This window comes from Convolutriloba macropyga, chromosome 13, assembly GCF_964194025.1.
Source record: "Convolutriloba macropyga chromosome 13, txConMacr16.3, whole genome shotgun sequence".
Lineage (NCBI taxonomy): Eukaryota > Metazoa > Xenacoelomorpha > Acoela > Convolutidae > Convolutriloba > Convolutriloba macropyga.
In genome coordinates this window covers 25,258,960-25,281,598 of record NC_134480.1, presented here as the reverse complement: position 1 = coordinate 25,281,598, position 22,639 = coordinate 25,258,960, and the positions used below count along the sequence as shown (strand labels likewise).

The following is a 22,639-nucleotide window of genomic DNA, read 5'->3' as shown; positions in this document are numbered from 1 at the left end:
TCAATCCAAGAAAAAAATCAATCACGGTACTAATGTTTTCGAAAGCTTTCTTATGCAATGTTTTGTACGGCCCACTTTGGTTCGACCAACAAATTTTCGCCACTTTTTCTCATGAGAAACAAGATGAATTAGAAAAGCCGGGCTTTAAGTCAATGAGCAGTTCTTAAAACGCCTTACTATTCATTACTTACTCGATTCATCAAAAATGCCGATGCATAATTAAGTTTATGATGTGAAGGGCTATTGTTTGAGTTTCGAACTCACCACTCCACGATCCCCCTACGCCAAAATTTTAGGGGGATCGTATGGAGTGGTGAGTTCGAAACTCAAACAATAGCCCTTCACATCATAAACTTAATTATGCATCGGCATTTTTGATGAATCGAGTATGTAATGAATAGTAAGGCTTTTTAAGAACTGCTCATTGACTTAAAGCCCGGCTTATACTTAGTCCAAAATTGGCTAATTACTTGAGACTATATTCAACACTCTCGACCACTTGTATACTCGTAAAGTAGTGCTTCAAATTTTTGAAAAACAATGGTAACACGTCAAATAACGGTTAATGAAAGAACGCCTAGTTTGTAAACTATTAAACGAAAAGCCCTTGCAATTGTAATTGCTGATTAAGAAAACAAATGGCTTCTAAATGCGATTATAAGTAAATGTGTTATAACCCAGGTTGTGGTATATGAAGCTAACAAAGTTTCTGCTTCGGCAGAACATTGGTGCAACGGTAGCATGCCTGGACGAGGTTTTGGAGATAGTACGTGCGAGTCCTCAAAGCTCTAAATCTTTAGCAGTATACGGAGTTAGCCAATACCAATGTTGGGTTGTCACATTTGTTCCAATTTTTATTCAAAATGAAGGAATATATATGCGAGGCCAGCTTTTTTTCCTTCTTTTCTTTTTTTGTTTACGCATGTAATTTTTGATTAAAATTTAGGAAAAAAATTATATGTAAACTAATGAAACAAAATTGTTCAAAACCAAACAAAGTGGAAAGTTCTTTCTAACGCTGTAAAAAGAAATCTATTCAAAAGACAAAAAAAACATTTTGAGGGATTTTCGCTTCAACTTTTTGTGCTTTATGTGTTTATAGTCTTAAAGATGTTTTGTAGTTGAACGAGCCAATATTTTAACAAAAGAGGCTAAAAATTAGTAAAAGGAGAAAAAAAAACCTGAGTTTCTTCTTTTTAGAACACTTACAATGATGTTATAAAATGTAATACCTTTTAGTTATTTACTGCGCTAATGCTAATCTGGAACTGAATACAAATTCTTCGTGAAACTCTTGATGTACACAGGAACTATAGGAAACAATTTTTCCAGAGAACGACAAAAGCTCAGCACAAAATTTAACTACTTCATTCATTTTTCTTTGCTCGTTTTTCTGGCTTGTTGGACAAATGCGCCAGCAGTCTTGCTAGTAAATAATTTTAAGAATTTGATTATAGATTAACTAATGTGGTAATCACGGTTGGCTAAAAAAATACAGTGTACGTTCTGCGGCAAAATTTTACATTCTGCTGCGTGATTTTAAATGGTTAGCGTAAAATCAATCAAATGTTGCTGCAATAGTCGTCACAGAGTGAAGAAATTGTACCAATATGAAATAAAGATTTAATCAGTGATCATTATTGTAGCGCTTTTCAATAAACCTGCTTATAAAATGCAATAGACGTCAAAAATTTGACAAAAAATTATTCTAGGTGGTGAAAAAATGTGCATTGACAGTAAGAAGCAACAAAATCGATGTTTAAGAGCAGAAATTTTCTAGAAGATGTTTTCAATAGAAGACACAATAGAAGATGTTTTCATATCGCTTTCGATATATAAGTTTTTGGTCAAAAAAACATTAAAACGCGTATTATATTGAGTTTTTTCTCGGACAGTTGTAATTCTAGTGCTCAAATCTATCAATTTTATGAATATATGTGCCAAACCGATTGAAATGGTTTAAGTTGAAAAATAAAATAAAAACTATTTAACAATAGACTGCTAGGGTTTTTTTTACACTGGAACCAGGATGAAGTGCGCGACCCAAGCCGGCTCTGATCAGACTATCCAAAAAATATCGACTCTGTTCAGACAGATTTGAGTCGTGCACGGGGGGTGCCAGACCGACGTGAGTTGCGCACTGGGGGTGCCAGACCTATTGAGTAGCGTACTGTGGGTGCCATACCCACTTCGGTGGCGGACTGGTGGTACACAAATGACACTTTTAACTTTTTAAGTAGCAGTAATCATTGATTGGTATAATTTATTATTTTCGGAAAATTAGACGTCATTCTATGTATAGGGTTTTTGGGTTCTTCAGTAAAAACTGTCAGTTCTGAAGAAAGCAAAATTTTTAGCTCAACGGCAATAACAGAACTTAGTCTTTATCGTGGTCTTTTATGTTCATCAAGTAACATTGGGAAGTGCTCTTCAAAAACAGTCCCCCCGGGGGTTAACTATCTCTTCTTCTTTTCAGGGGACTGGTCAGTTTGGATTGGACCTCTTAGTCAGACTATCCAGACTCCGGGCGGGGCTCTGATCAGACTGTCCAGACCGTAGGTAGTGCCTTGATCAGACCGTGCAGACTCTGGATGGCGTCCTGATCAGACTATCCAGTCCGTAGACAGTGCTGCCAGACTCTGTGGAGTGGTCGCGGTTTACCCCCCGTGTGCGACCCAATTCGGTCTGATCAGATCCGGTTTGGGTCGCGCACCTGATCCTGGGGAGTGATAAAAATTACAAGTGTTAATTCAAATATGCTATTTATGATTTTTTGCATCATTTTCCAGAATAAAGTGGTATATATCTAATGCTAACACTACATACTTCATTTAAAAAATCACTAGTCAAAATGTGAGTTCTAATGCTTTATCTATTCTCAATTTAGTTTCCATGTCTGTGATTGGCTGCGACGTGATTTGATGCTTCATTCTAATTGGCTGCTAAGTTGATTATGATAAGCTGCTTGATTATGATTGGCTGGCTATTGTTTAGTAGATTGGTTCAAGACATGTGTCGTGAGTTGCGTAGTGCATCATCTTCAACCTGGGCTCTCCTCCAGTCACAGGCAGGTAGAATTCAAAGTGGACAACTTGGTCAGTCAGTGACAGTGCCTAAGTAATCAGTTTAAAAGTGCTTCCACTGTTTTTATTTATCAATAGAATTGGACAAACATACTTAGAACATACTGGTAAAATAATAAAAAAAACTACGACGATTCAACACATTGCCACCATCACAGCAAACGCAAACAGAAAATTGACCTTTGGGCAGCAAAACATTTTTTATCAAAGAATTTTGGAAAGTCCTACTTCAGTAAGCTTAATTCATAAATTTTAAATACACTCGGCGAATCACACATAAAATGAGACCTTTCTTATGAAGGAAAATTGCAGCACGGTCTTCAAATGAAGTTTTCATTCAGACAGACAAGATGTCTCGTGTGTGTTTGTTTGGGCACAGAAAGTTCCAACCCACTCTCACAATTTTGTCAAGAAAGGCTTCAAGTTCCATCTCCAGGTCGTGTCAAAGGTTTCAAATCTGTCTGGATATTCAAGCGGTTGTTATATTCAAGAAAACTATTCGTCAATTACTCCTACATAGTTCATACATATAATTTTGGTTCCTGATTGTCGTCAAGTGCAGCGGCCTATATGAGAACTATGACAGGCTCCAGAAGCGAGCAAGAAATCAATCCTTTTGCAAATTGTTAGGGGTCTACGCAGGTGCAACTACTGTGAAAATGGACCAGTACTGGATTCGAACCAGCATCTCTTACTTGCAAGCCTAGTGTGCTACCCATTAACACCAATTGGTCTTAAGCTCTCGAACTTGGGCGTCTCTTATAACCCATTCTCACGTTCTTTCATGTTCCTCAAGGCTTCATTTCTCTAGCCAAGTATACGTTGAACAAATAGAGCTTCTTGTCAAGCTTATCTTATGCACAATTTACATTAGGTTTTTCTCTCTCAACCTTCTAACACAAATTGTTCAAAAGTTCTTTCACTTTGTAATTTAGTTCTTTAGCATCGTCCTTTCTTTTAGTTTTTTTAAACAGTTTTTTTAAAAGTTTTTTTAAACAGTTTTTTTGGAGTAAATTTTGAAGCTGTAAATGAAACGGGTGAAAAATTTTGGAGCGGTTTAAATGTTGAACAAAATTGGAGAGTAGTTTTTTCTTCATACATCCGTTTTTAAGAGAGCGAAAAAATGTGGTATGAAGAAATTTTCTGCAAGCGATCACGTTTTTTGGTTCACAGGCGGCATCTTCAAGCAGTCTTTGTCTAAGATGTTTTTTGTTCAGATAAATTTTTTTGTAATCAATCGTTATTTCACATTTTGGGTTTTCCAGAATGCAAACTTTTAAGTTATTTCAACAAGGTTTTGGCGATTGTTTTGCTTCATCGCAATAATTGGGAATTGACGCCCTTTGCTCAAACTGTTTTTAGTTACCAAATGATAACAGTTGTTAAGAAGTTTCCAACCATGCCAACTCTTTATTATTGCCATGTGAGAAGTTTGATATTTTTAATTGCGTAAAAATATTTTGGATGATATGAGTACTTACATTTTAAAAACAAATAATTGAATCTTTTTTTATATCTTAGTTCCGTCGGTTTTTTGGGCCATTTTCTTCATTTTTTGACTTAATATTTATAAGTATTATTAGCCGCCTCATTGGATCCAGTTAATTAAAATAAAGCTTTTCTTGACAGGGACAATTGTAGGCGTCTCTTGCGTTTTTTGCAACTCGAAGCGGAATAATGTTGGAGTGTCTCTTTTTGGGAAATTATGTTCGACTGTATTCAAAACAGAAAAAAAGCGTAAAAGCAGGATAGAAAAAGATTGATTAGGTCAAAATTCTGATGAGCAGTGAAAAGAGAATGGTTTCCTGTTTATGTAGATTCTTTAAGTGAAACCGAGTAGATGCGAACAAAAACGAGCAATTTCATTTACCTGCGACAGTTTTAAACTTCCTTTGTTTAAGCTCCAATTATTTCAGCTAAAGCTGTTTCTGTCATTTACCTAAAGTTTTAACAGCGTGTTTGGAAGCATTTTGATGCAAATAATACACTTTTGGATTCAAATTTGAGCTACTGCCATTACCATCTTGCCATGTTGAATGCCTTAAAGCAGTTTTTGTGTTCTTCAACTTTTCACAGCATTTGCAGAGCTCTGTAATTAAATTTATAGTAAATTTGAATTAATTTGTTTTTTATAACTGTAATGAATGAAAACTTTTCCGTTTATATGATATTAACTATATTTTGTATCCCTATTTTCATCTGTTTTTTTTTCATTTTTTCTCTCTTCTGATTTTTTGTTTCTCGCTATAGTTGAGCTCTACAGGGCACTTTTTACTGCCACAAAGAACACATTTCTCTAAATTTTTTGGGTTTTTTCTTTCAGGTGGTCAAAGCACAAGGAATAATTAAAAATTTTTCTGAATTTTTTTTCTGAAAACATTTTAATTAGTCCTCGTGCTCAAAAATCGACCACATAAGCATTTGCGCATAGGCATTTTTGTGGATATTTCATTCCAACAATCTTGAAGCGATTAATATTTTTGACTTTGTCCTTCATTTCGTTTTTGTTCAATGATTTTTTTATGTGAGCTAATTGTTGGTTTTTCTGTTTATTGATTGCCGTTTTCGAACGAAAACTAACCGTTTTCTTGGGTCTTTTTGTATTGTTAGCTCTTTTGCCAATAGATCTTTTAGATTAGCAACATACATAAAAAATTATTAGAAATGCTTTATTGAAAATTCAAATTTTTCGGTAGAATGCAGCCCCGCTTTTGAAGTAAATTTTTAAAAAAAACTTGGAAGTTGGTGCTTTTCTCTTGATTTTCTCCAGCTTTCTATTTTTAACAACGAGACTTTTGTGAGCTTACGATGGCTTGCCTGATATCGTGCAAACGATTCCATGGTCTCGATAGCAGGAGGAATTTTATATTTGTATAGGTGCTTGTTCTGCATTAAAATTAAATTGAACTTTTACTTTCTAATATTAATTTGCTTTTTTGGGTAATTTTTCTTCTCTTATTTGAGATGAGACGGTCATTTTTTTTTGCTTTGACGAGATCTGTAATCAAAGTTGAGTTCTGTAATCAAAGTAGAGTTCTGTAAAAGTAGAGTTCATCAGTAACCACGAAGCTATAATTTTCGGTACAGATGACTTTGAGTCGTTTACGGAATCCTTCCGGTTATGTTTTTTTACGATTTTTATACACATCTTAATGATTTTTGAAGTCAAATTAGAAATTAGAGAATTTATTTTGGTCACGCTGAAAACAAGAGGAACGAAAAAAACTAGTGGTTTTGTGGCGTTACTTTTTTTCACTCCAACTTCCAGGTACAAAGAAGAAAAGGTGCTTGCACAATAATTTGCTTTCTCGATTCTGATTTTTTTTTACAATAGGCGATTTGACTTTGATTTTTATTTGTTTTTAACTTTTTGATCGGATTTTTTTCTAAGTGGTTTTTCCCAATCCATTTATTGTTTACTCGAGGTCTATTCTTTTGGTTATTCAGTGAAAATTGTTAGATTGTGTCAGGATTTGTCCTCCTATCTTTTTTTCATTTTCTGAGCAATTGTGTGGGTTGGTGGTCAAAATCTAACGGCTGCTCTCTCATTCACCGCAAAGGAAGTTTTAATGCCTCGAGATTGATTTCGCAGTTTCAAATGGGGCTGGTTTTCAATTCATGCCGCAGGCCTTCGTAACTGCATATACGCTATACCATAGGTCACTGCTGCGTTGATTTTCTAATAGTCTCAAAAAAAATTCGTTCAGATAGGATGAGCAAAATTTTGCTTTGCATGATTAAATCAAATCGTTCTAACAAAAACAAGTAGATTTTGCTGATAAGAGCGTTGATGATAACTCAACTTTTGCAAATTATAAAATCTAATTCGATTACTGTAGCCGAACAATTTTCAGGTTGCTGCAAATAACAGTTTATCTTCGGGATTACTATTTGCTAACTAAGCAGATTTAGCTTAATAATGAAAGTAAACACTACATTACCTGTGGTGTACTTACTATCATATCTACAGTTCCAGGCAGTGTATTTTGGTAGTTTCAAAAAATGTGAATAATTAACACAGTAATTCATGAAAATTGTTTTGATTACCTTTTTCAACAATGAAAAATGCAAAATTATGTTTTTTTCTACGCAGGTAGTATCGTTTTGTTTAAACGATCAACTGACAATTAAATTGGTTAACATGATATTGTCATCAACACAACAGATTGCCAGTTTATTTAATCTAATATCAGCAGTCAGTTTCTTTTCTTCACAAGAAATAGGCCTCCTACAATATGCTATTGTTCTCCCCACTTAGATCAGGTAAGAACGAAAACATGTGATCTTATGCATTAATTTAGCTAGAGGGCTTTCTTCTGGATACATAATGTAGTTTTTCGGGTTGATGACCTTTTCAAATTGAGCCCATTTGAAGTTGCTCGCACCATCGTCAATTTGATTTTAGGTTGATTCCCCCACTCATTGGGTGACAAAACGTCAGAGCGCTAATAATTGGCGTTAAAATTTATTGTCCCTGCTGATTGGGTGACTTATAAAATAGATTTTTGAATCCATGCCAGTGCAAGTACGCTGCGCTCTCAAGTTTCGTGATAAATATTTGATAACTTTTATCCGATTACAACTGGAACGTCAACATATTTCATCAAGGTATAAACGCTCCATCTTCATAGCGAAACTAAGATGGCAAAATTCAATCTCAGTTTGACCCAGTCCATGATAATGCTGTAGGGTTTGTCCCACTTAGAAGCAAGTCTGTCCGCCAGTCTTCTGAGAAAAATTTTGCTCTCGCTCGCCATCATGCCGTCAGCACTGAAAATTAACGGAGTAAAAGCTATATGTTTTTCATGGCAAGCCTCGGAGTATTTTTTTCTCCTTTCGTCAGCACAGCTTTCCAACACATCCTCTGGATTTCTGTTGCTGTAAGATTTTGCCTCAGTGTCTGTGACACGAATATCAAACGAGGCAATTTCTTGCGGGCTCCAGACACCTCTTATGAGAAGATCGGCTGTTAACGCTTTCTGATTCTCTTAATGTTCACGAATTACTGGCTCTTTTTGAGTGTAAGTTCATGAAAGGCACGATAAGTCTCCCAATAAATCTCTAATTTCCTTATGCCTTTGTGTAATCAGGCCTCCTTTTTTGCAGATTAGGGCATGCTGAACATGTAAGTCTTCACCACAGCCGTCACATTTCACAGGGAGATTTGTTAGGAGTAAACCGTATCTTAGCGCCATGGAATCCTGGAATTCGTTCTTCGACAAAACAAAATTGTCTCTCTCTGACACTTGTGCTGTTAACCAACAAGAGTTTCCCGTTTTGAAATTCCGTTCCATTCTTTTTCTCTCTGATGTGCATGCTTGTTCTAACAAACCCTTATATGTGTTACTCTGCTGGGACTCTGGGACTCGTTTTCCAGCTGAAACTTTTTTTGCTGCTGCGAACGTGAGTTTTGTGTTCGTCGATGTCCAATGTCGTTCCATTCAAAATAGAATCCGAAATCTGTGAAGTTGTTTTCTTGGACATTTCAAAATGCTCACTTGCTTTTACCACTGGCTCTGGAATACCTAATCCTCCATTCTTAGCAGACAAACTGAACAGGCTACGTTGAGGTTTACTCAGATTATAAATGTTAGTTATGGTTGATATGAACTGGTTTTTTTATCGAATCTTCTAGTGGTTTCAAAATTTCATCGCAACCTGGGACAACTCTCATCAGAAATTTCCATTCGGTCTGGACTGATTTACTGAACACCGAGAAACTCTCATGAGGGCAGAAATTGGCTGCAGCGCTCAAAAGTTGAATCTTAGCCTGCCAATTTTTGACTTTTTCGCGAACAAATTCTTTCATGGTTGTTTCATCGCCAATGAAGCCTCCAAGATAACGTAGGTAGTATCGTTTTTGTTTTAGATTTTCATCACGTTCGTACAAATGCAACAAATTTTGGCTTGCTTTTTTTTAAAGAAGCCTAGTCCATTACCTGTTTATACCTAGTTGCAAAAATGTCATGGCAACACATTTCAAAAATTTCTCTTCTCTGTATTCGGTCATTTCGATGTTGATCGCATTGCACTTCCGGTCTTTTCAAAATTGCTCTGGGAAATTGCACAGTTTATCAATTACTCATTTCTTCTCTAAACATTAGTTAGCAAAAAATGTGGGCACTGGCCAAACTAAACAGACCAAAATACGGCGAAGGACAACTAGAAGACGGAACAGGAACTTTAAGACTATCAATTTGGGTCGCATCACTCCCCCTGTCTGCGACCCAAGTCAGTCTGGCTTATGCCTGTTTGGTTCTCTGATTTCATGGCTCCTGGGAATTTTAAATTTCAACTTGAATTTCCGAATCTGTTGTCGATATCCACCAACTTTACCGCAACTACTTTTGAAGCAAGCTCTTAGTTTTTGTGTGTTTGTCAATTGATTGTGTCATCATTTTTATGGACCATATGGAAAAAAAACTTGAAATCAACATCAGGGTAACAAAATATCAGTGTTTTCTTCATAAAATATCAGCGCTACCTTTATGAGGATATTTTTCCCAGCCACGGTCTGGAGTCGGTAGCTGATTCCCTTCATGGGACCCAACTCATTGGCAAGGTACGATCTCCCAAAGATCTTCCAGTCCAGGAACCTCTGAATATCTGGGGACACGAACTTCAGTTCCCCATATCCACCTGGTCTCACCTGATAGTCACACTGGGGAATGATGGGTTCCTCATCTATTTCCAGATCATCCAGTTGAGGGGCTTTGTCTTCGTCTTCGTCTTCTTCCTCGTCCTCGTCCTGATCTGGGGAGACCTCCTTGTTGTCGTAATTGAGATCCGATTCATACTCCGGCACCCCGTACATAACCTGGAAAACTATCGGCATTTTTCCAACAATTCCACTTTTGTAAACTGGGATATCATTCAATAGACCACACAAAGAATCAAACTATCGGAACAGAGCCCAGGTTAAGGTCCCAGACCCAAAAAATTTGCAAATAAGAGAAGTTTGCTCGAGACGCCCTTAACAATCAAGAGCTGAGATTTAATAAAAACCAAACTGCATAGAGCGTATAATCTTTTACCTTGAGGTAATTTTTTTTGTTATCCAGTAAACTGATATTTTCTGTTTTCAGAGCCACTGTAAAAGTAGTTTAACTTAACACTGGAAAATGCAAATGCAGTGCTTAAAAAACATTTTTTGAACAAAACTAAACGCCCCGACATCAAAAAATTCCTTTTTCACGAAAACTCAAAAATCTAATAAACTTTTTAAAGGATTGGTTCAATTTTTAAATAATATTTCAATTATACCACAATTGCATGTCTCCAAAAAACTATCGCTTAGTCAAAATTGAAGGATCAAAAATCCAGGCTTGCATAAAGTTCCTAAATTACGATCCTGACAACTTCTGCTCAAATTATTCTCCTCTGAAATATATTTGAGCTAGTTAATTGCATAAATTTATTCTTTTAAACTATCGGCTTGAAATAATTTAAACGCAAATCTACTTCACACAAACTGGAAATGTTTTACAACTTTTTAATTGCTCAAAAAGGCCTTATGATTTCAAAAACTCCTGTTAATTATGTGTGCAAGCGTTTCTCATTCGTCAGTTTTTTACAGAAAAAAAAATAAAGTCGCGTTGCCCTCGAGAAGAAAGATGCGATTTTGAAAAAAATGAACAGAATTTTTAGGAAAAAAATGCAAAAAACAGGACATTTTTCCAACAAGAATTTGAAAGCTGCTGTCTCAGATTTAGAAAAATCAATTTAAAAAACTTTTAATTTCCCTTTTTTTCAAATGAATTTCACATGATCAAATACGGGGAAAATTAATCCCTTTCATGACGAAAACGGTATTAAAAGATATTAGGGGTTCTCTCAGCCCAACGAACTGCCTTCAAAGGATTCTTACATCATCTTTTGGTGCTCCTTGCTTGTTTTAAATTTTAGAGTAGTTTTTTTTATGATTTCGCAGAATTGATTATCGCATCAACAAGTGTTCAGTTAGTTTTAGATGGAGACGAAAGTGTTGTTCAAAAATTATTCCTGCTTTATTGGGGAAAAGCGGAATTTGCTGATAATGAGTATAAGTACTCAAGTTATAAGTAATTTTATATGACCATTAGTTTAAAAAATCATTGCCTAGTTTTTATTTAGGAAATTCCGTAGAGTTATGTAAAAATACTCTAATTTCAAACAATTTCTGAACCTTTTTTGTTTTCATGAACAATTTGATTGTAAATTGTTAACTGGATGGGAAATTTTTGTTGTGATGAGTTCTTGCTTAAATCATCATCGCAGCAACAAATATTCAGTACTAATGCTAGACGGCTACTAACATCGTATCATTTTTAGACAATGATTGCCATGCTTTTATTGGGTTAATCAGTCAGTAATGACTAAAAAAGTATTAATCAGTACTTTAATTTTTGTACTATTTGTTCCGACCCCTCTTGAGGGGGGAGGGACTATCTACTCAAATGTTTTTTCTTGTTCAGACAATTTTCGCCGATCGATATATTCATCGTAGAGAGTGGAGACTGTCATCATTAGAAAATTCATCCAGCATAGAATATGGAATTAAAAAGATTTTTTATTTTGTTTTTTACAGGGAGTTATCGAGGTTTAAACTTCTGAGAAAAGTAGAGTGATTTCCGTTGTTTTTATTCACATTTTCCGGAATTTTTGCCTAAAATGTCGTCAATTTTGCTTAAAATTGTTAAAGTGTTGAACAATAGTGTTAATGATTTCATTTTTAAAGACAAAAAAAACTATTTTCAACTATTTTTATTTATATTTTTTGTCAAAAATTTAGGCTAATTAGTTCAAAATTCAGCCTTTTTCATCAAAACCAGCACCAAATAAGCTTCTTTAATCCACTTTGGTTAAATTTGCCGAATTTACACACCCAAAAGCACAAACACAATCTTTTTAAACTGAAAAAGGGCCTATTCTTGCTTCAACTTCCGTTGAGAGTGCTCTGCAGTTAAAATTTTGCCGTTTATTTGCTAACTTTACTCGTTGATTATTTAAAACGGAGCATTTATTTTTGTTTATTTAAGTAACAAATTATCCATATCCATTGCATTCAAAAAATTGTGTTCCTAAAGGACGAACAGCATTAGCAGGGCTAGCATCGACCAATGTCGGACTGTTAAAATCCAAAAAGAATTCGGATTGTAATCAGTCCGTCATTTATTTAAAATCGATCTTTTTTATATTAATTAAAGAACAGAACAACTAAAATCAAAGCTCAAAACTTCCTAAGCAGATCCTCAACACTAATGCATTTAGTTTTTTAACCAAAAACTTATGGTCGCATTGACCTTTAAAAAAATTTGATTTTTAAGTAAAAATGGCTTATTGAAATTTGTCTTCATTTTTCTCTTAATTTGTAGCTTAGTGTCAGCAAACAAAGTACGCTTTTTCTTTCTACTGAATTAAAATTCAATTTATTTTTTGCGGTTTTAATCCTTGAGTTATGTTCTTGTGTTTTTGATATTAGTAGATTCCACATTTTTTTATTTTTAGATATTTGCCCATCTTTCACGTTTTCTAGTTTTGTCATATTATCACAAAATTGACAGATCACATATCACATTATTGGCGTTCAACAAATGAAACAATTGAACATATTAAACTACTGAAACAAATAGATTATTGTTTTAACGTCTTTTTTTTTCATAAAAATTTAATTGATTTTATTTATTTTGTCTTTAACTGTCGTTTCTACTCTGCGTTTTAGACGTATGAAATGTCCTGATTATTGACATGTTTTATTGGTTTTTCCAGGAAAAACAGATTAGCCAATATTCTGATATTAGTAGATAGCTGATGGCTTTCAAGAATTTGAAAACAATTCTTTTTCAAATTTAAATCCTTTGGCTTCGCAATTTTGTTCTTTTTTTGTTTATTTATTACCTATTCTCGTTAATTAGAACTCAAATATAGTATTATAGGTGTCAAACGAAGTTGTCAAAAGAGATTGGTGTCACAAAATTTAAGTTTTTTATAGAATTCATTATGACTTTACTGGCTTCGACACGGGTTTTTCATAAAAAAAGTAATTTAATTTTTGTTTTTTGTCATATTTGACGTTCTTTTTGTAGAAATAAGACATATTCTGGATAATTGCAGTTCTCAAGGGCTTCCTTTGGATGAATAGACAAAACTAATTAACTATTTTAGTTTGTAATTAATTGCTTTCATGACTATGGAATTGATTTTGTTTCGAAAAAAAAAAACAAAAGTGTTACCTAATTTTGCCCTTTTTTAATTTTATCTATTTTTTACCTGGTATCATTCATGTTAGGTCACATAATACATTATTTTCATTTAAAGAAGGCCAAATTGAACATATTTAGAGGGACAAAATGTGGCTTTACGGCTTCGACTACGTTTTCTGGCAAGTTTTAATTGAATTTTGTTTGTTCTTTTTGTTGTTCTTTTTAACCACTTAGAAAGTGTATAAGGAAAGGTGTTAAAGCTCTTCTATGGAAATTTTGATAATCGTAAACCTATGATATATTTTATTTGATTTCTATTGGTTTTCATTACTTTGAAATCAATTGTTTTTAAAAAAAAAAAATAAGCGAATTTTTGTTTTACTGTTTTTGTTTTTTTTTGTCTAATTGTTACCAAGAACAATTATGGACTGGTCTCATATCTTTTCCGGTGAATTACAATTTATTTTGTCGAGTTTCAGTTTTATCTGACGCTATGTAGATTTTGTTATTAACTTTTGTTTTTAAAACGGACAAAGTTTTTGAAGAAATTAATGTTTGTTGTTGTTGGGTTTTGCTGTTTGTTTTAACTGGATTTCTTAATATTGGCATATCTCATCAATCTAGAGGGTAATTTTATACTCAACTGAGTTATTTGCTTTGGAGGCTATCTTTTTGTTCATACCCTATTTTTTTGAAAAATAATTGAATTTTTGGCTTTTTCTATCTGTTCCTCATTTGGCAGACAATTATGCCAGAATTGAGGATGAGCGGGGTCGGAACCTTATGTGCGGTCGCACATTATCGAGCCTCTTTGTTTTGATTTCGTGAATGAATGGATAAGATTTTGGCTAGTCCAATTTACTAATTTCCGGAGAATTTGCTAACAAACATTTGTTTTGGATATCTCCAGGATCATTGGTCGGCTGCCTTTTTCTCTCTGAGGGCAGATATTCTAAAACGCAGTTTTTTTTGCGAAAAGCATACAAAAAACAAACAGTGTTTAGCTAGCTCCCTTTTGCGATTAAATTGACTACTTTTGTTGCAAACAGCCAGCTTATTACAATAGTCACCTCACCAATTCGAATTAAGATTTTTAGAAAAAGTTCAGAATTTGAACATTTCTAAAACTAAAATCGTAAAACCTAAAACCAAGAGGTGCCAGCACAAAAATTTGTTCGCCCCAATCACTTGTGAAAAAAAATGCTAAATAGTTTACAGGTATGTTTTCTTCAAATCGTGGTAGCAATTTTTTTCTCATGAAATTGAACTCTTAGATATCACCGTATTGTTATAGGAGATGTCAGCAAAAGGGAACAGAGCTGCGTGGGATGATCCATGTAAGTTTTTAAAGTGAGTTCTTCGTCTTGACAAATTGTGAAAATGCGAAAGTCAATTCGCATCAGGAATTCAACCTCAGCTAATTTTCGTCGAAGAAATAATTTCGGATGTACAGTAAACGTGATAACTGAAAAAGACACTTAAAATATTTGACAGAGGGGCCTGGCGGTGATAAACTCTTACCTCCTGATAGGCCTCTTCGGGGTCATACTTCTGCTCTGAGTGGTAAAACTCACCCACATATCCCTCCTCCTGAATGAAGGAAGCAACCGCCAAACTGGCCATTAAAGCACTAATCAAAACAGTCAAGCTTTTCATCATTCAACGTTTATTGCTCAGAACTATAAGACAAATAAATGCTTTTGAACAATAAAGCCAGCAATGCTGTTATTTTGAACTCAACATTTAAATGATAGGAAAAATCCAAATTGAGCGGAAATGTTTTGTTGACAAATATCAATAACTTCTTCGTGATTAGTTCATTACTCCTCTTTGTTTACAAAAATGAATATGGTTTTAAGTTGATATTTTAACATCAAATTTGCAGCCAAATGTAGCTCGTTGCAGCTCATAACTTTCCGATAGTATAACGCAACGCTTTAACAATCTTGTGAACTTAATCTGAAAAGGGTCTTAAGTCATCTATTGTGAATCAAAACAGCTGTTCTTGAGGTCAGTCAAATTTGTAGTAAATGCCCAAGTCATCAAAAATATCAGAACAAAAGTCCTTTTCTTTTGTCCTGGTTTCTGCTACAATTTTCCTTCTGACCTAAGCTAGTACTGATGTCACTTTAAACTAAAAAGTCAATTTTTAATCAATTCTTAATATAAATATATGCTTTGAAAGAAGAGGCCGTCGTTGGCCCAGGCAGGGTGAAACTCAGACACATCTTCTTCATTCTATCTGATCTCAACCGATATCAAGGAACTGAATTATTAATCCAAATTGATCCCGTACTTAACACATGTATTAAAACTCGGGATCAAACGACAATAAACTACACTGAATTTACCAAAAAGCAGGTTACCGTAGCCAGAATACTAGTTACAATTCCTTGAAAAAGTAACTATTTATAGAGTTAATGTTTTACATCGTTTTTACATTATCTAAATGCCCAAATCATTTGTCGAATAGTGAGAATAATAAAACTATACCCCAATAAAGCCGATTAAAAGTGTAGTGAATGACATTTGGCACCGGGTGATAAAAATAGATACAGATCCAGAATAAGAAAGCTTCAGTTCTTGAAAACAACAATTTAGTCACTGCTGCAAACCTGAAAAACCGGACATATTTTTGGTACCCTTTGAAAAAATTATGTGAATTTAAGCCGAAAAAGAACTTTTGTTAGCTGATTGTCAAATGTCAAGTAAAGTGATGTGACTCAAATTGTTAGCCTGAAGCTAAATCTAGGTATCTGTTCAATAATTTTCACCAATATTCTATATAAAAACAAAAAAACAAGACGAATGAAGCAGAGGAGATAATTCATCAGCGGCGCAGTTCTTGTGAGTTTTAGAATTAATCACAATTTATTTCTGCATGATAAAACCAAATTGACTTTTTTCCATTCAATGTTAGAAATTTTACAGAGAAAAACCTAACGTAATTTTTGATTAAGATTGAGCTTCGAGGAACAATGAAGAAAAAATAATGGGTTTATAAGACATTACCATTATTGGGAGCATGAGACCAGTTGGAGTAATGCTTAAAACACCAAGCTTGCAATTAAAAGATGCTGGTTCGAATCCAATTCTGGTCCAGTATCAAAGTAGTTGGACTTGGTTAAACGCCCCTATCATTCACTAATTGAGCTGCAATTAAAACCAAAAAGCATACCCCATGAAGTCTTTTTCTGAAAAAGATGACTAAAAAAAACTCATTTTCAAAAAAAACTAGCGTGCAAATGCAACAAATGATGGGCTCCATGTTTTCAGGATATTTCAAAAAAGACAAAAAATTTAAAAAGTTGGTTCTGTTTTGAAATAAAAATCAAAGACACGGCATATTATATTTTCGTAAGATTATTGATCGGTCAATATTGAAGGAAGAAAAAATACTCCGATCCACAAAGTTCCTAAAAAAGCTCAAAAATTCTCCTTTGAAATATAATTCAGTACAATATCTCAATTGCAAGAAAAATTAAAACTGAATAATGACTGCTTAAAATTATTCTTTTCAACTACTTTCTCGGAGAAAAGTTCATATAATTTTTATTTAAAATGAAATGAATTTATAAAGTTTCCAAATAATCAAAATGAACTTGTGTTTTCGAAAAAATCTTTTAATTCTGTGTTGAAGTTTGTTTAAAGCAAGTTTTTCAGGGAATAAGATAGAGTTGCGTTGATCTTGTAACAAATGTTCCCTTTTGTATTTGAAAGCGTCTTCTCAAATGATCAACTTGTTATTTAAAAAGCTTTGGTCTTTTTTCAATATCAAATGCATATGACAAAACAAAGCAAAAACCTAGCCAGACAAGTCCTGGTTTGAAATCTAAAAAACTGAATAGAAACCTCAAAAACTCTTCGATTGCCTAATCGAAGAATAGGATAAAACAACCCAAACAGAAAACAACTTATTGAAATTGAGAAATATCAAACAAGTTTACAAAATATCAAACAAGATTTTTTTTGGACACAAACGACAAGCGGAAGCAAAACCACAAAAAATAAAATTTGGTTGATATAGAGGTTTTTCTATAAAGAATTTAACTTTACCGTCGTTATTGTCCTGGGAAACACTTTTGTGTAGTTAGGAGCCTGCAGCAAGATAAGCTATTAATTAACTGGCAGTTTGCCACTAAAAATACGATGAAAAATTGGTTTTAGAAAACCGAGATAGAAAACCAAGAAAAAATTTTTTCAAAAAAAAACAAAGTTAACTAATTTTTAGTTGGATTAAAAAACAACAATTTCCTCAAAAACCGACAACATCTTGCCGAGCACTACGTAACAAAACTGGAGGCTAAAACAAAAATTAGGTGTATATACGAGCCAATTAGAGGGCAGAAGCTCACCCAAACGCAGAAAAAATTTGTGAGAAAATACGCTCATTATAGCTCTTGCAATGCTAACATCTATTCAATACTAGAGTTTTAAGCTTGAAAAAAATCATTGAACCCTCAAACGAAAGTAATTGAAAAAGAACAAAAATTTTAAGAAAAAAAAACAGAGCAAAAATTAATAAGAAGAGACTGCAATTTGTGATGTTTTCATAACAAAAATTTTATCTGGGTCATCATAACAAGTAACTGAAGTTAAAAGCAAAAATTAATAATATCCAGATCATAAAAATTATTTCTGTGTTGTTAAAAAAATATCAAAAAAATTAATAGTAACCAGATCATCATAATTATTCCTGTGTTTAAGCCAATTTAGCCTCTTTCAAGCCCGAAAAAGATTTTATCCTATGAAAATGAAAACAACTGAACAACGAGAAAAATTTTCCAAAAACTTGAAAAAAATAGCGAAAAAATGCTTTGACTCTGGTGTTATAGTTGGCATAAACAACGAAAATAAACAAAAATAATCGCATTGCATAGTAGCCTTGGACTGTGATTAATCCTTTGCATTGAAAGACATTTGTATGTGTGGTTTGGGTAACTCTCAGACTAGCTAATTGCATTCAAAGCACTCTTATTTAATGTTATGTGGTTCCTTAGTTTATCGAACTTTAGGGAAAAATGATATTGGTGTGGTAGGTTTTGAATTGGGTCACAAAGAATATTGAATTGACACAGAACTTGCTATCATCAAGTACAAAAACAAACTGCTTTCTTATTGCCAAATTCATGCAGATGTGGGTTGAAAGATGGTTTTAGTTTCAATTAAAATATGCCTTTTTTTGTTCCGACCCCTCTTGAGGGGGGAGGAACTATATACTCAAATGGGTTTTTTTACAATTCAAAGAATTTGAATTGTATTGGGGCGCTGTCTTTTTACGACTCGAAGAGGAGTATTGGAGAAGTCCTTTTTTTTAATCAATTTTATTGGAGTGAATTTTGAAGCGGGAAATGAAACGCGTGAAAAAATTTGGAGTGATTTGGTTGGGGAACAAAAGTGAAGAGCGGAGCGAAAAGAGAGTGGTTTTTTGTTCATACCGCTGTTTTTGAGAGAGCGAGAAATTGACACGTGAAAAATTTTTTTCTGGGCGAGCGAAATTTTTTTGTTCACGTGCGGCATTTAAAAGCAGATTTTGCAATTTTTCTTGTTTATGAGGTTTGATTATGATATTGTATTGGATTTGGGCTCGTTCTGATAGGAATTGAAAGTTTCAAGTAGTTAATTTGAGTTTTATGCAAATTTGGAGGTTTTTGATCAGTTTTGCTGGTTTTTCGACGAATTTTAATGTATTTTGGCCTTCTGTTTTGTTTTACTGCTTTAGATGCAATTTGCATAGAAACTCGTTACTCAAGAAATATGAGGGATACAAATTAATGACATTTTTTTTGGTATGAAACATTTTTTTCTGAAGAAAAATGACAGAAAATTTAGAATTTTTTAACCACTTTCAATTTTTTGCTTTTTTCGTTTTTTTTATTCGTTGACATTTTTTTTAGCTTGTTATGACTCGCCCATTGTTATTTGCTCAAAGTAACTTTATTGCGCTTTATTTTTCTTGTAAAATCTTGTAAACTCTTGTAAAAACACCTTTTTCTCGTTTTTGTTCAATTTGGTTTTAAATGTCGCTTATATTCTTCCTCAAACTTTGATAGCATTTGGGGAGTTCTCTAGTGAAAATCAGTTGTTGTAGCTCTCTTGGTTGTCTCTCATTTTGATTGATATTAGTTTCGAGTTGTTTTTTTTATGAAAATTGAACAAATCAGAGCAAACTTTGGCCACTTTTTGTCTTTTTGCCTATTTCTTCCAATTTAATGTTTTTTGTTGGTAACTTTTGCTCAGTAAAGAGCATTTTTGTAGGTTTCGATACAATGATTTTGCTTTTGAAGGCTTAGCAGGGCAGTTTTTATTTAAACAAATTATACAAAACTCTAATTCGTTAAAGAGTTTTTCTTAGTCTTTTTTTTAGTTTGTTGTTTAGCGTTTCTGCAAGTACTAGATGGGCGATTGATCTAGCCAAATATATAACTAATTGATTTCTATGAGTTATGTATGGGAAGCTGCATGTTATCTTTTTATAGAGAAATTTGTTTGGATTTCTACAGAATATTATTTTTTGATTTTGTCCTTTGTCAAGTTTTCAATTCTCCAGACTTTTCTTTGTGAATTGGTTACACTGTCTGTCGATTGGTAATATGCTGGTGATGCATTTGATTAGTGAGAATAGTCAGATTTCTACTTCGAGTCGCTTCCGGGATTCTTTCGGCTATGTTTTTTTTAAGATCTGTTCACACATTTTCATGATTTCTGAAGTCAAATTGGAGTAGTGATTTTTGTCACGCTTAAACAGGAATTGGAGCGAAAAAGCGAGTGGTTTTGCGACCTGAAATTTCTTCACTAATTTTAAAGTAGGGTGAGAAAACGGTGTTTGAACAAAAATTCGCTTCCTCGCTAGTGGTTTTTAGTTCGCATGCGGCCTGTTCACCTGATTTTCTGTTTTTCGATTTTTTGGATTGAATTTTTTTCTAAATAGTTTTCCCAATCCATTTATAGTTCATTGTAGGCCTAGCTTTTGCTTGAATCAAATTTCTTTTTCTTGCTAATGGTTTTATGGTTTTTTTTGTTCGCGTGCGGCATTTTGACATTGATTTTGTTTTTATTCTTATCTGAATTTTTTTTATAAATTGACTTCCCAATTCACTCGTAGTCCGTTCTAGGTCAAGTTTTCTGTTTAGTCGATGAAAATTTTTTGAATTGTACGTCACTACTTGCCCTGCTATGTTTTTTTTGTTCAGTCAATTTTTGCCGATCGATATATTCATCGTAGAGAGTTGAGACTGGTATCATTAGAAAACTCGTCCCGCGTAGAATATGGAAGGTTATCGAGGTTTAAACTTATGAGAAAAGTAGAGTGAATTCATGTTGTTTTATTAACATTTTCCGAAATCTTTGACTAATTTTTCGACAATTTTGCTAAAATTCGTTGAAATTTTTAAGAATAGTGTCGTTGATTTTGTTTTTAAGGACAAACAAGCCTTGTTGATTATTCTGATTTAATTTTTTTGGTCAAAAACTCTGACTAAATATTTCAAAATTCAGCCTTTTTCATCAAAAACAGCACGAAATAAGCTACTTTAATCCAATTTGATAGAAATTTGCCGGCACTACATCCCCAAACAACACTCATACAGTCTTTGTAGACTCAGAAGGGGGCTATTCTTACTTCAACTTCCGCTGAGACTGCTCTGTAATTAAAACTTTGCAGTTTTTTGCTAGCTTTACTCGTTTATTATCAAAAATGCAGATATTTTTTCTGAGTTTTCAACTAACAAATTATCTATATCTACAATAGTCGAAAAATCAATAGTTCCTAACGGACAATAAGCATTATCAGGGCTAGTTTTGGGCCAATCTTGGACTGTTACAATCCAAAAAGAATTCGGATTGCAATCAGTCGGTCCTTTTTTTGAAAAAAGACCTTTTTTAATAATAAAGAACAGAACATATCAAATGAAAGCTCAGGAGAGATAGGTCCAGTTGGCTTTCTAAACAGCTCCAAGCTAATTCATTTAGTTGTTTACTTGAAAGTTTACAATCAATTCGACTTCTAAAAATAATTGATTTTTAAATAAATGGTGGCTTAATGAAATTTTCCTCCATTTTTTTTGGTCAACTTGCAGCTTAGTGTCAGCAAAACAAGAATGCATCTTCTTTCTACTGATTTGAAATTTAGTCTCGATTGCGTTTTTATGCCTGGAGTTATTGTTTTCTGGCTTTGATACAACTAGAATCCAGATTTTTTTTTGTTTTTAGAAATTTGCCATTTTTTCACGTTTTCTAGTCAAATTATCACATTACTGACAGTTCTCATATCACATTATTAGCGTTCAAAATGAAACACTATTGAACGTATTAAAATCCTTAAAGATTATTGTTTTAACGGCCTCGACACTTCTTTCTTCAAAAAATTAATTGAATTCTTTAATCTTGTCTTTAACTGTCATTTTTAATTTGTGACTTCAGTTGTATAAAAGTTCCCGTATAGTGATAGGTTTTACTGGCTTCTTATGAAAAAGTAGACTAGCCGATTTTCTGATTTTAGTAGATTGCTGACGGCTTTCATGTATTTGAAAACAATCGTTTTCCAAAACTAAAAAAAACTTAACTTCGCAAGTTTGTTCTTTTTGTTTTTGTTACCTAATCTCGTTAATTACAGGTCAAATATGACCTTATGGGTGTCAAGGGAGTGTGCCAAAAGAGATTGATGTTCCAAAATCTATTTTTGTAATTAATGCGTTATGACCTTACTGACTTTGACACCGGTTTTTCACAAAAAAATAAATGAATTTGATTTTTGTCATGTTTGACGTTCTTTTTGTAGACGCAAGAATTATTCTGGATAATTGCAGGTCTCAAAGAATTCCTTTGGTTGAATAAACGACCCTATTTAAATATTTCAATTTGTAATTAAGGTTTTTCATGACTTTGGATATAATTTTATATCGAAAAAGAAATCAAAATTATTACATACTTTTGCCCTCTTCTCTTTTTTGTCTACTTGTTACCTAGTCTCACTAATAAATGGCCAAATACTACATTATTGGTGTTTGCAAATGGGCCAACAAATATTTTTTGAGGGCCAAAATACGGCTTGACGGTTTTGACAGCGTTTTCTGGCAAGTTTCAATTGAATTTCTAATGGTTTTAATTACTTTGAAGTTAATTGTTTTAAAAAAAATTTTGCGAATGTTTAAACTTTACTGTTTTTGTTCTTTTTTGACGAATTGTAACCAAACCTTTTTATGGACTGGTCCATATCTTTTCTGGTGATTTATGAGTTATTTTGTTTAGTTTTAGGTTCATCTGATGGTATGTTGACTTTTATATTAAATTTTGTTTTTTTAAAACGGACAAAAAGTTTTTGATGTAATTAATGTTTGTTGTTGTTGTTGTTGTTGTTTGATTTTGCTGTTAGTC

General features: G+C 33.5%; 1 protein-coding gene across 1 annotated transcript; it reads right to left on the bottom strand.

Annotated features, from left to right (window-relative positions):
• Window positions 1-2,730: 2,730 nt before the first annotated feature.
• Window positions 2,731-15,028, bottom strand: LOC142352154 (uncharacterized). Its single transcript, XM_075404553.1, has 3 exons — window positions 14,786-15,028; window positions 9,568-9,900; window positions 2,731-3,113 (listed from the first exon to the last, which is right to left on the bottom strand). The coding sequence occupies exons 1-3, from the start codon at window positions 14,921-14,923 to the stop codon at window positions 2,991-2,993; spliced, it is 594 nt and encodes a 197-aa protein (XP_075260668.1). The 5' UTR covers window positions 14,924-15,028; the 3' UTR covers window positions 2,731-2,990.
• Window positions 15,029-22,639: the final 7,611 nt, after the last annotated feature.

Bases quoted from the DNA above. Each gene is read 5' to 3' on its own strand.
- LOC142352154 (XM_075404553.1), bottom strand. From the start codon at position 14,923: ATGATGAAAAGCTTGACTGTTTTGATTAGTGCTTTAATGGCCAGTTTG. The intron at 9,901-14,785 runs GTAAGAGTTTAT...ATAGTTTTCCAG, and splicing joins CCGAAGAGGCCTATCAGGAG to GTTATGTACGGGGTGCCGGA. The intron at 3,114-9,567 runs GTAGCGCTGATA...CTGATTACTTAG, and splicing joins GGAAAAATATCCTCATAAAG to GCACTGTCACTGACTGACCA.